Raw genomic sequence first — 14,075 nt, forward strand, 5'->3', positions numbered from 1 at the left:
CACGCTTGGTTCTGTCAGTAAAAAGGCGAGGGGAGGAGGCCCTTTCCAGGCCTACTTTGGCCTTTGTGGGGAACTCATTGGGGCCAGTCCTAACTAGGGTTGCCTTCCTGAAGATTTTGTGGTGGAGTCTACAGAAGCCAGAGTTTGGGGAGGGGAGAGGCCTCAGCTGAACAGAATACCATAGAGACCACCCTCCAAAGCAGTTATCTTCTCCCAGGGGAAAGAGAGATCTGTTGTCTGGAGTTCAGTTGTGATACCAGGCGATACCACAGCCAATGTTGTGTAGCAGTTAACACTTCAGAGCTGGGTCTGCCAGACTCAGGTTCTTCCTGGGGAAGCTGAGTGGATGATTTCGGACCAGTCACAAACTTTCAGCCTAACCTACCTCACAGGGTTGTGCTGATCAAAAGGAGGGAGAGGAGAATGATGTGAGCTGCTTTTGTCCCCACTCCGGAGAAAGACTGTACTCTTCCTAGGTATAGGCTGCAGGGAGGGGGGGAGGAGATGGAAAGCTGAAGTCAGAGGGGCAGAAGGGGTGATGGTCAGCTGGGAATGAGATAGGGTTGCCAACTCCAGGTTAGGAAATACCTGAATATTTGAGGGGTGGAGCCTGGAGAGTGTGGGGTTTGAGGAGGGCTGGGACCTCAGATAGGTACAATGCCATAGACTCCACCCTTCAAACCAGCCATCAACTCCTGGGGAGCCATTGTTCCCAATCTCCAGGTGAGAGCTGAAGATCACTCAGAATTACAACTGCTCTTCAGGTGGCAGAGATCAGTTCCCCTGGAGAAAACGGTTCCACACCCAGAGCATCTTTCTAGAACTCGTTGTATTTATTTTCACAATGGGACTTATTCCTAGTTATAAATAAATGCATCTTCCTGGTGGGATGGGGGGAAATTCCTTGCCTGTGATTCCCACGTGGCAGTCCACACTTTCTTTGCCGTTGCTGTGCAGCCCCATGTATGGAACTGTTGCTTGGCAAGTGACCGGCAGAATGTTCTAGAAAGATCAAGGAAGCACTTATGTTTTAGTTAATAGACACACTACTTGTTTGCTAAGTGCTTCCTTGATCTTTCTAGAACATTCTGCCTGTCACTTGCCAAGCAACAGTTCCATACATGATAGAAATATGTTTTAGTTAATAGACACACTACTTGTTTGCTATTTCTATCATACGGCATGGATTAAAGTAATTAATTTGTCATGTTGTTGGCAAGCTGCTGCCTAACAACTTGCACAAGTATAGGCCAGAGTCATATAAAACCCCTTCCTTTTTTATTCCCTCCCCCCCTCTCCCCCCCCCTCATTAGAAACCACAGGAAGGAATTTCTGGGGCAAGGATATAATTTCTGCCAGTCATATGTCTCCTTAAAGCCACTGTATTTATTCCATATGTCTTTGAAATATCTGTGCAACCCCCCTACCCTCGGCATTTGTAGAAAATATTGGTGGGGTTTTTTTTAAGAGTCTAATCACAAAGTATTATTTATCTCCTTAAAGATTAAAGCTCAGTAATATTTGCACAAGACCAAATGGGCATGTCTGAAAAGCAAGGCTGGGAGAGAACGATACCTCCTTCCTAGCTGAAATACGATCAGAAAAGTCTGGTGAATGAGAATTTGATGTTGTGCTTAGGGTTGCCATCTCTGGGCTGAGAAATTCCTGGAGATCTTAGGGGTGAAGAGTGTTGTTGAGGGAGAGCAGTGTTGAGGGAGGGGGGGGGGCCTCAGCGAGGTGGAATGCCACAGAGCCCGACCTCCAGGGCAACCGTTTCCTCCAGGGGAGCTGATCTTGGTTGTCCAGAGACTAGTTGTAATAGCAGGAGATCTCCAGGTGTCGCCTGAAGTTTGGCAACCCTAGCTGTGTTAGACCCACCAGAATTGTCCCCCGTGTGAGTTTTCCCACTCCATCCCATAACACTGAGGAGTGTTCAGCCAGTGGCGCCTCATTGTTACCAGGCTGTGAGCCTTCTTCCCGCAAGCATTTGGCTGTCGGTGGAGGGACTTAAAACTGGTCGTGCAGGTGGAGGGGGGCAAACAAGGACTCTGTTAACAGGGCAAGCGGCTGCTATTTAAATGGCGAGAACAGTGTGAGGGGACAGGTTCAGTAACTCCATTTTCAGTGACCATTGCCTGACCCTGTTTACTGACAGCCCCATTATCTCACAGCTGATTTGAGCTTCAAAGAAAACCAGGGGAGGAGGGCTACAGTTCTGTACACACTTCATGGAAAGTGGGTCCTTTTGAAGTCTTCAGTCCTGCTGGTACCGGGCTTTAGAAGGGCTGAGGGCAGGGGTGATGCACCCTTCCCACTGTCCTTCCCACTTCTTCACCATGCTAATGATTCAACAGGCGTCAGTTCAGTCCTCCTTTTCACCACCTACGGATCCCAAGTCCCCCCGGGGGGCGGGGAAACCCCCGTCCCAGAGGCCCGTTCCCCGGCGGCGCCGGATCGGGCCCCAGGGGGAACTCCACCCTGATGTGCGCATCACCCGGAAGTGACGCGGGCACGCCAGGCACCCTGGGGGCGGAGCCACGGCCATACAAGGGAAACTCTATGGTTCTCCCTTGTATGGCCATGGCCCCGCCCCCAGCGTGCCTGGCATCCTCCCGTCACTTCCGGGTGACATGCTTGCGGCGCACAAGACGCCGGCTGGGAGCCCCCCGCTCCCGGCGAAGATCGACTTGGCAACCCTATCACCACCATCAGTCAGAAAATCTACATTATATGATTTGTTGTAATTATTTTTCACACCTGAAAGGAACCATTTGTTTTAGATCTTAACTGTATTGTGTTGAATCCCATTTATGTGCTGGGCGACTGCAGTTGATCCACTTTCTTCATTGTTCTTGTTTCCATTTAGGCCTCAAGCCATGGTCCAATGTCATGGAGATCCTGGAAGAAAAAGATGGGGTTGACACAGAACTGCTAGTTTATGCAATGACCTTAGTGAACAAGGTTCGTCTTCACATGGGGTTTGCATATTTATGTGTACAGCACACTCTTCCGCATGGCTGCTGACAAAAACAGCTCATAGTTTTCTTAGACCAGCCCACTGGAAAGTCCCTCCCCTGGGAACCTGCCCACCAGTTGAGATTATCATCTGAGTCCCTTCTCTCGGGGGGGGGGGGGAACCTTTGGTCACCATTTTGAGTTGTCTCAGCAATCCAGCAGGCCTGGAGGCTTGTAGCTCCAGTCTTGTCAGGGGAGTCCCTTGACTCCAAGGGAAGCATCAGATGGGATACCCAAGGCTTCACTGTGGCCGCTGTAGTTCGGGGATGGGGCCCACAGCACAGCAGAACCTCTGCATCTCACAGCCATTTTGCCCAGCTTTGGTCACCGTTAGGAGGGCTGTAGCCAACCGGCTGGGACTTGTAGGCCAGGGACAGTGAATGTGGGCAATGGAAGGGAAGGGGATGAACTCACGATGGGGTGGAAAGGAAGGCCCCACCACCATTTCCCCGTATCGCGTATTTTTGTAATTATATTTAAGATTACATTGCAGGTCTTTTTTAAAAAAAGAAAAAGCACAAAAAGTATTATTTTTCTGGGATTCATGGCATTTGACTGTTCTTATGACCACTGCTTTTATTGCCACTAAGATGGTTTCCTGACTCATCAAATTAAACCGTATGATTAGTGCATCCGGTCCTGTTTACACATTGGATGACCCAAGTCTTGACCAAGGAACGAGGGTTAGAACGAGGGCCCAACCCACGAAAAGCCCTGCCGTGCCTGATGTGCCCAGTGCAGTGATGTCACCCAGAGGTGACATCGTCATGCTGAGCATGTTGCGTGGGGGAGGCTGTAGCCTTTGGCCATAGAGTGGTTCGCCAAATGCTACAGCGTCCTCTGTACAACGTGCCCAGTGCAGTGACATCACTTCCAGGTGACATCATCACAGCGCGCACACCAGAAGGTCCAGGGGAGTGGCCTGGAGCCCCCCGCTGGCAGAAGGCAAGGGCCTGGCAACCCTTGCCGTGATTGTCGCTTGTTGTCTCTCTAGGGAAGGATGCAAAGTCAGCTCCTGACCCCGTTGTCAGAGATTGGCTGAAGAGGCACACTGGGACTGATCCTGCCTTTGACAGACAGTGGTGGAAAGCGCCGTCAAGTCACAGCTGACTTTTGGCGATCCTTTGTGGGGTTTCCAAGGCAAGAGACGTTCAGAGGTGGTTGGCCATCACCTGCCTCTGCATGGCAACCCCAGACTTCCTTATTTATTTATTTATTTATTATTTTGATTCATAGTCTCCCCTTCCAAATACTAACCAGGGCCAATCCTGTTTAGCTTCCAAGATCTCATGAGATCAGTCTAGCCTGGGCCATGCAGATCAGATCTCGTTCAAGCACATTCAGTGGTACTTACTCCTAAGTTGAATGTGCGTACGTCTGAAGCCTTGGTGGTACCTGATCTTTTCATACAGAATAGTGATCCCTAAGGCACAATCCAGTCAAAGATGAACAATTTTAAATCTCTTTGATTCCAGTGGAAAGAGTTCAGGATGAATCAACTGTACTTAAGAGTGCTTTCCTTCTGCTGGATCTTGTGCTTGTTGCCTGTTAGAGCCAGGAAGTTGTTCAGTTCTCTGTCTTGTTATATCCTGTTTCTAGCCATGCTGTTCTCTCTATCACAGCCGCCATCACGGGCAAATGCCCGTCGACCGTAATCTAATTCCTTTCAGGGCAAAGGGATGGAAATGCTTTGTTCTTTGGTTTTCAGACACTGGCCGCCTTGCCAGATCAGGATTCCTTCTATGACGTTGTGGACTGTCTAGAAGAGCTAGGGATCGAAGCCGTTTCCCAGAGACACTTGAACAAGAAAGGAGCAGACTTGGACTTAGTAGAGCAATTCAACATTTACGAGGTAACAGAACATTCCACATTCTGTGCATCTCCCTTTTTGCATATTCTTTGAAGTTGGGGGGAGGTGATTGTGTCCTGAGTCATATTGGCTTATAGATTTTCTATTTTAAAAAGAAAACCTTCTGTTTATGTGTTACCCAGGTATGGTAAAAAAAATTCTACAAAGCAAATCAATTGAGTATATGTGTTAGGCCCTTTGTACTCCTGACAACAAGAAACAAGTATTTTCAGACCAACAGTTTTACATCCGAAGCAAGGAAAATTTCATTCCACCTGTGAAAGCAGCCAGCCCTCAGTGCATGCAAGTTTAAATTTAGATTGTTAAAGAATCCATCCATTCTTATGCTCTGGTGGGAACCAAGAATTTCCTTTGTTACAATGTCTGTATTGGCTTGCCATTGTGTAGATGGAGATTAGTAAACCGTGTTTAGAACTATTGGGTGGCAGCGTGGGATATAAATATATAACTGAATAAACAAAGGAAGTAACAGAGGCATGTAATGGGAAGGGCAGATATGGAGCCCCCTTTTCAGTCTCTGCAAGCTGAAGGCCATATATTGTTGAGGAACAGTTCTCTGGGCTTTTCTGCATTCTCATTTTCCTTGCTTGTGTGCTCCTGTTGCTTGGGGGGGAGGTCTGTTGCAGACATGTTTTGCTCCCTCTAGCGGTCGATTTGATATTACATCAAACTGATATTACAGCATTGGAGCTGTGGTGGCTCAAGTGGTTAAGACGCTGAACTGCAGGCTGTAGAAGGTTCAGCAGTTCGAGACCCGAGTGTGCCGCATGACGGAGTGAGCTCCCGTCTCTAGTTCCAGCTCCTGCCAACCTAGCAGTTCGAAAGCAAGACGTTGCAAGTAGATAAATAGGGACCACTTTGGTGGGAAGGGAACAGCGTTCCGTGCGCCTTGGTGTTTAGTCATGCCGGCCACATGACCACGGAAACATCTTCGGACAGCGCTGGCTCTTCGGCTTTGAAACGGAGATGAGCACCGCAACCCTAGAGTCGGACTCGACTGGCTTTCGAACAAGGGAACCTTTACCTTTTTATGTCCAGCATAAGAACCGGCACAAGCAAGGAAAATGAGAATGCGGAAAAGCCCTCTGTTGATGCATGAGTTTAGTTTACTTTCTCTAGTAAATTAACTTTTTCTAGATCTGGAAAACTTTAGGCCAAGTTATTGTGCCTTCTGATTGTAGGGTAAACTCACTGAGCTTCCTGGAGTCTTGACATTCTAAGGTTGCCTGACAGGAAATGCCTCAGAAGGACCTGTCGGCTGTGAGGGAGTTGATTGTCCCATTCGCGGGGGGCAATAAAGTCCTGTCAGGGAAGTGTCCTCCTTCTCTTCTTGTCCTATATGTTCCAGATAAGTGGGCCTCAGGGAGACAGTACGGTTAAAATACATTAAAAACATAAAAACAGCAAGGAAAACATTGGTTAGGAAGGAGGGCTCATCGAGGGAATGCCAAATGAAACAAAGAAGTCTAGTGAGTGGAGGCACAAATACAAATCATTAAAGAATTTTACATTTGGCCAACGTTCCTCCATCATATTCTGTTGTGTTCTTTTCAGATGACACTCAGACATGAAGATGGGGATGACAACGGGGAACCCCCTCCCAGTTGCCGCAAAGACCGCCGGCGAGCCAGTCTGGGATGCCCAGAGCGAAGGGGGCTGGAGCGGCGGAGGAGTCGGAGGCATTCTGTCCAGACGGTCAAGAGCACTTTATCCGCGCCTGCCAGCCCCTGTACTCAGGGGAGCCCCCCCTTCGCACGTGGCCATGGGCAGGGCGTCGACGAGCTCAGTGAGAAGTGAGTGCTTGAAAGAGAAAATAGTCCCCCTTTGCCAGGCCGGTCGGCCTTTTCTGCGTCTTTCTGGCCCATAGTTGATGGAAATGAGGCAAAACTTCTGGTCCTTCCCTCTCACTCCCCAGCCAGGGGCAGTGTGTGGGGGTGGGGGTACAAAATTCCCGGGATCTGGATTGCTCCAGGTGCCTGGGAAGCCAGGAAGTCCCGTATTGCATTGCCCAGGCATCCATCCCAAATCCCAGTGGAGCTTTTTTCCAGTGTGCTCCTGGACTACAAATGCAAGGGGAGGACCCTTCCCTGCCGTGGTCAGTGCTCAGGGCAGGTGGGGGCGGCAGAGAACCTGTCTGCTGGCTCCCGTTGGTGACACAGACAAGTCCGCTGATGTGAGGAGGAACCAGGCAGCCGAACGGGGAGAGGCCACAGGGCACAGAAGCCCAGAGGGAGGCACTTCCAGCCTAGCTGTTAATGGTTTCTGGAGTGTTTTCCCAGAAGCAGCAGCAGGCCAGTCCACTGAGACCTCTCCCAGGGAGCTGACTTCCCTCCTTTCTCCAAACTGTCCCAACTGTCCCTTCCTTTGTTTCATCTAGAAATGTGTGCCCCTTATTGCTTCCAGATTCTGTCCGCCTGCCCAGCCAGCATCCGTGGCTCCCTGATTCCTTTCCTTTCGTATCCCTCCTCTGCCAAAATCATGCTTCTCCCCTACTTTTGCCCATGCTCTGTTCCCTGCTTTCTTCTGAATCTCCCTCTCTCTCTCTCCCCCCTCTCCCTGTCTTCCCCATTTCCTTCTCTCTCTCTAGTCCCCAGCTTCTCTACTTCTGTCCGCTCCTTCCTTCTTGCCCTATCTCCATCTCCTCCTCCGAATGCCTCTGTCATTCCATCCCGTGGAGTTACGATTAAGCAAAAAGTAGAGAGATACGTGTTAAGGATTGAGAAAACAGAATTTGTCATTATTACAGGTTGATAGCTGTAGACTTGAGGAAAGGAAAATCTTTTTATAAAAGACTTGCAGAAATGGGATAGTCCAGTTGGCTGAAATAAGCCAACTTTAAACATCATCTTAATGGTGTCATGTATCAGGAAATCTTGTTTTACATGTAAGCAGGATGAGATATTTTATGGAATCCCTTTTGTTAGGTACAACATTATGCTGTTGTTGTCATTAAAACCACAGCAGACCCTATATCCAGAAGAGTTCTGTGAAAATCAACAGCAACAAAGATCAATGTGCTTTTTTATCTATATAACCCACCTGCTTCTGCTCCAACAATCCTGGGATCCAGTGGGATCCAGTAATCCATCAATGCAAGGTGCTGGTGGTCAGAAATTTCCCCCACTTGATTTCCAGGGCCACAAAACCAGCATAGGGTTGCCAGCCTCCAAGTGAGGCCTGGAGGTCTTCTGGAATAACCATTGATCTTCAGACCACACAGATCAGTCCCCCTGGAGAAAATGGCTGCTTTGAAAGGTGGATTGTATGGCTTTGTATCCCACCAAGGTCCCTCCCCTCCCCAAACTCCGCCCTCACCAGGCTCCACCCCCCCACCCCCAGATCTCCAGGAGTTTCTCAACCCAGAACTGGCAACCCCAGGCCTACCAGACTCACGTGAAGCAATGAAGCCGTGTGGGCCGTTGGGCTGGAGGGAGATGGGGGGAGGGGGTGGAATCCCCTTTCCTGCCCCTTCCGCCTGCAGAACTGTGCTGACATAAGAGGGATCTCCGGCCCCCGTGCTGTTATTTCCCCATGGGACCCGTGACCCTGGAAATCGACTCTCCTGGAGTTGGAAAGTGCTGCAGGGTCACGGGGAATGGAAACCAGCGAAGATACTTGACCAGATTTCTGGATCCAACCCAGTAAGATACAGTACTATGTAGACTTCGAAATGACCAGAATATCGGCTGCAGTTTCATACTCAGGATCACTAAATGTAGAAGTGCTCCGCTGATGTTGCTGCAGAACTTTAGAGCAATCCTACTAAAACGCATACCAGAATGGGGGGGATCGTTGAGTCAGAAAGCGCTGTTCCGGCACAAAGTGCAATATGGAGCAAGATGGACATATTTGGATTATATAATTACAGCATTACGAGCACAGACATAAAAGGAGACAAATGATTACACTGAGATTAAAAAGAGGTTAGCTAAAATCCCCCTCAGTGTGTCTGTCTGGCTCTCCCTCTTAACGGGGTCCCCCCCCCCCGCTCCCAGAGTCTTTATCTGGCATTTCCCCCAATCCCTGGCAAGCAGGCAAGTGGGGTGAGCAAGGGTGCTCTTCCGGTGGGAATGCCAGGGGGTGTCAGATGTCCTCTTCTTAGGTGTCTGTCCACTCTTGGGCTCTTTAAAAAAACTGATGAAAATGTCCTCTTTTTGGGTTGGGAAGTTAGGAATATTCCAAGTTAGTAGCAATTGCCACAGCTTAAATAGTAGAGGTGCCAGAACTCTGAAGAGGGAAGTGAAGTTTTCAGTCTGTTTACTGAAAACTCATGAATTTTTAAAATTTTTTTAAAGAATTTAAAGAATTTTTGAAAGAATTTTGTCGGTTCTGGAACTCTGTTCCGGCACGTTCCCCCAGAAGAAAAGCCCTCGTCATATTGATCATTTGTTTGAAGTAGCCAGTTGGGAAATATGTCCTCTGTTTTACGTTTCAAAATAGGGTCACCCTGTGTCATGCAGGACGTGACAGTGATGCCCTCCCCTCTCCAGTGCATTGTGTCTGTTCAGGGGTCGTCTGCATTTACTTTGTGGCAAGAGTGAGGCATGCTCAGAGGCACTCTCCTTTACTATTGCGTCTGAAAGAGCTCCTTAGGGAGTGTGGGCAAGTCCACAAGGCCTGTGTGTGGCTGAGGCGCTGTTACCCTTTTGCCTCTCCCTCAAGTTTTCCCCTTGGCCTCAGTTCTCTGTTCATTCCTCAGCAGCGAACCAATTCCATTTAAGAGTCTTACCTGTGCCCTGATTCAGAGACACCTGCACGAGGAGTGGAGACCCAGAGGGACTTTTTGGGAGGGGTGTATGTGGCCCTGATTCTCAACGACACTGCTTTTGCCTTACTTACTTTGATTTTAATGGGGACTGTCTGAAGTCATCCCCTTCCACACACATGCGCACATCCATACAATGTTACTTACAATGTGTTTGGGGTCCTGGGGCTGATTCCTGAAATAAAAGAATACCTGTTATTGAACCCAGCTAGTATTGTTTGAGACAGGGGTCCCCAACCTGTCTGAATCTGTGGGCACCACTGGAATTCTGACACAATGTGGTGGGCACAGCTACAAAATGGCTGCCACAAGATGGCTGCCGTTGGAGTCAGAGCCAGCCATAGAATGGCTACCACAGCCACACAGTAAAGGCGTTTGTGCTGTCATGGCGGCTGCTGCCAAAGCAACATTTTTTAAAAAACAATCTGCAAAGCCAATCAAATCTCCAGTGGCCAAAAAGAAGCCTTCCTGGGCACTTCTAAAAGCACTTGGCGGCCATCAGGGAAGGTGTTGACATATGCCACGGTGCCCACAGGCATGACATTGGGTCCTCTGGTTTAAGAGCAGGTAATGTTTAACAGTGCTCATTTCTAGGAATAACAGCCTTCAGAGTGTACTGCAAAGTTAGTCACTTTAGACTGAATTCCAAGTACCTGGAAGTGTTCTTTTAGTTACTGTCGATGTGCGTTGAAGAGGAAGTATCAGGAAGAGTTGAGGTTTTGTGGCCTGACAGAGCCAAAAAGGGCTCAAGAAAAGATCGGCCTGTTTCAAAGAGGTTGCCTTTATTGAAGTTGCCACTGAAAAGGTACCAGGTGATGTTTGTCTTTCAAAACCTAATCATGCCCCAAAGAAAACCACTGATCTGGGGCACACTGATTGTTCCTCTCTGCATCATCCTTTGATTTATTTTCTCTCACCTCCCTTAATTCAAGCCTTTCGCTGCTGGGCAAGCAGTTTTCCATCTGTGCCGATGGGTGGATTAAGCGTCTGAAACTGAAACACATACAGTGCAGAGGGAGGTTTTGTACTCATCCAGCGTGTCCATCTTATCAACGTTTTTTCTTCTGCAGATGCCAGGGCTGGCTAAAAATATCTGAAGTGAACCACTGGGTGCAATCTTGATCTGTTTTCAAAGAACAAATGGTGGGTGTTCCACATAGGGATGCCAGCCTCCAGGTGGGGCCTGGAGATCTCCCAGAATTACAGCTCACCTCCAGACTACAGATGACAGTTCCTATGGAGAAAAGGGATGCTTTGGGTCCCTCCCGGGCTCCACTCCCAAGTCCCTAGGAGTTTCCCAACCCGGAGCTGGTAACCCCACCCTCTCACCAGTGTCCTGGGGGGGGGGGGACTGGGCAGCTCCACGTGACATGGCAAACAGGGTGTGTCTGATGGGAGCAGGGAACCCCAGGCACACCTAAAAAACGTAATGCAAAAATCCACATCTAGGAATCTTCAGAATCACCGTAGGAAATTGCCTGTTAATATTTGGGGAGGCAAATTCTTGGTCCCAAAGGAGAGTATTTCAGTGACCCCTGAGTCCAAAAGGCCTTTGTAGTCCATGCTGTCGCTACCAAGGATGGTTGTTTGCCATGTTGCATTTTCACTCGTGTGTCTTTCCCGCCACCTTTTGTTGGCTGGTTCTTTAGAGGGTTTGAGCCTGAGACCCCCCCAGACTTGCAGAGTGAGGAGGAGGCTGGCAGTGCATTTGAGGATGAGCTTACAGCATCATCACCTTTGTGAGTATTGATGTCGGCTGCTGCGGCTATGCATGGAATGCCTCTCTGACTCGGCTGCAGGCGGTGCGTGTGGCTGGAACTCCCCTAGATGGTGGGATGCTTCTGCATTTGCATGCGATGGAAGAAATACACGGAGCGCCTTTTCCGAGCATGAGTTCAACTTGTAGGGTTTCCAAGGCAAGAGATGAACGGAGGTCTGCCTTTGAGTGCCTCTGCAGAGTGATCCCGGACTTCCTTGGTCGTCTCCAATCCAAATACTCACCAGGGCCGACCCTACTTAGCTTCTGAGATCTAATGAGACAGGGCCACCCTGGGCTATCTGGGTCAGGAATCTTAGCAGCTGGTTATGTTACCTCCGTTTTGAGTCCGTGTGTGGTGATTCATTCCTCTACCCCCTTTTAATTGAGTCCTGATAGACACCCCCCCCCGTGCCATTAAATGCATGTGCACGCACAGACAATGAAAAGTAGCATGCATATTTTCTACCCCCAATAGAACAGTTAAGAGGGAGAGAAGGAAAGGAAGGCGGAGGCACGCAGTGAACGTGCACCCATGGCCTGATGTTGTTAACGCTTCATGGTTTTCAGTATACTCCAAGGTGTTGCTTACCTATGCCAAAATTCACCCAAGCCAAACCAAATATTTACAGCTAAACTGTAACTTTATGTACATTCGATTCTTTTCTTTTTAATTTGATTTCAGCAGTTGGTGGGGAAAGACCCCGGAATTGTTTTAACTCTTCGAGGTGGTGTCAGGCACTATTAGCCAGTGATCCAAACCCAGATTTTGGGGGGGGGCACTCTGTGCAATAGATGCCCTGAGCTGGCAGTTTCCCTTGCGTGTCTGCCGACGTCCCAGGTTGGGAGAGGTGCTCACTGTGGGAAAAGAGAAGGAGGGTCTCCTTAACGTAATGCCTCTAATTTTCCCCCGGTCACTATGACACCTCAGCTATAACCAATGAAAGATGTCTGTTCAGATTGTGTTGCATATACTCGGAGAGTACAGTTGGATGCACGCCATCGAGATTTATGAAAAGGCTGGAAAATCTGCTCCCTCCCCTGGAATTTGCAGCTGAGTTTCAGGGTGCCTTTCCTGTGGCGGCTCCTTATTTGATTTGTTCACAAAATTGTATCCCACCTTCCTGCCCTTCCGAAGGCCACTGAGGCAGCTCACCATTTAAAATACACAGGATGAAAATCGCGTTATAAAACCGTTAGAATCAACCCCATCTGTCCAAGCATGCCTCATTAAAACGGTTTTTAAGAAGAGTCAAGGAAATGCCAAACAAAACAAAAAAAGTCTTCACCTGCTGGCAGAAGATGGCGACAAAATGTGTGGGCAGATCTCCCCATGAGGGAGAGAGTGCCGGAGCTTTGATGCCACACTTGAGGAGGCCTCCTCCCGGCCACGGCACCAAAGCTCTGGAACTCTCTCCTTCCCAGCCCCATCAACCCAGATATGTGACCTGTGGCAGCAGCTGGCACTGAGGCTGGTAGATAGTGTGCAAGGCCACATGTGCAGCCATGGATGAGTCCAGTCTGTTTGAACCACTGGTCAGTGATACAGTCCTGTGCAGCCCAGGCTGAACTGACCAGAATTGCCATGTGGCACGCCCCTCCAGGGACCGTATCCAGAATGCAGGTGGGGGACTGCCTGTGTGAATATTCCACCCACTCCAAAATATCCCTGCACACAGAAAAGTAGATGCCAGGAGTCTATTCTAGCCTTCTTCCTAAAATGCTTTTCAGTTATGAGAGACGTAAGGGACGTGCAGAGTTACTTTCAGGCTGAAGTGCAGCCCTGCGTACCCCGTCTACCTCTCTGATCCAACAATTGACCCACAGTCTATTTAAAATGTTTTGCAGAATTGCCATCATGTGACTTTCAAGCTCCCATAATGCTGCTGCTGCATCATCAATAATAATAATGATTGGATTTCTACCCTGCCCTCCCTGCTGAAGCAGGCTCAAGGCGGCCTTATTACAGGTGTCCTATATTGGGAGTAAAAGAACCCTAATATGGACGGGGGTGAGTGGGGGGTAAGCATGAACCAACACTGGAAGAGGTAGGAAGAGTGTAGTATGAAAAATTCCGGGGTTCAGAATGAAAGTAATTTATTGTGCAATAAATTGAAAACCTGAAATTAAGGGTAAAAAACAAGAAGGAAATATTTCAAAAGCTTTAATGAGTAGCAAAAGTAGGTCCAAGGCGCACCTTCTCTTAAAAACCTTTCTCTGTTCTTTGTTTCTCTCACCGTCTAAGGCAGGGGTCCCTAACCTTCGGGCACCTTTGGAATCCTGTCACAGGGGGTGTTGGGTGCAAGTAGGAAACGGCTCCCACAGGAGGTAGAGCCAGTCACAAAACGGCTGCCATGACAGGCAGAGCCAACCACAAAATGCCAGGGAGTGAGGCCATGCATAACTGTAGTAGTAACTCTTACGCATTTCAGCCAGAAATTCTATTTAACAGGATGCCTTTTAAAAGGAGCATATTGTTTAAAACATTTTTTTTTGCATACACACAAGCATATCTCCAGCTACACATTGAGGATCCCCGTGCTGTGGTGGCAGCTGCTGCCAAAGCAACTTTTTATAAATCTGTACCACCAGTCAGCTCTCCCGTGGCCAATCCAAAGCCCGGTCTTGGCAAAAGGCCCGCCTTAACATAAGAGACGCCAATGTTGGAT

General features: G+C 48.8%; 1 protein-coding gene across 1 annotated transcript in view; it reads left to right on the forward strand.

Annotated features, from left to right (window-relative positions):
* LOC107120714 overlaps nt 1-11,389 on the forward strand; it is a gene marked incomplete at its 3' end in the record, with an annotated part of 125,568 nt that extends 114,179 nt beyond the window's left edge. The window contains exons 10-13 of the mRNA XM_015423483.1: nt 2,867-2,961; nt 4,724-4,867; nt 6,440-6,678; nt 11,300-11,389. Of these exons, the coding sequence (XP_015278969.1) occupies nt 2,867-2,961; nt 4,724-4,867; nt 6,440-6,678; nt 11,300-11,389 (568 nt within the window). The remainder of the gene's footprint in view (nt 1-2,866; nt 2,962-4,723; nt 4,868-6,439; nt 6,679-11,299) is intronic.
* Nucleotides 11,390-14,075: the final 2,686 nt, after the last annotated feature.

Source organism: Gekko japonicus, unplaced genomic scaffold, assembly GCF_001447785.1.
Source record: "Gekko japonicus isolate JY-2015 unplaced genomic scaffold, Gekko_japonicus_V1.1 scaffold2463, whole genome shotgun sequence".
NCBI classification, from domain to species: domain Eukaryota; kingdom Metazoa; phylum Chordata; class Lepidosauria; order Squamata; family Gekkonidae; genus Gekko; species Gekko japonicus.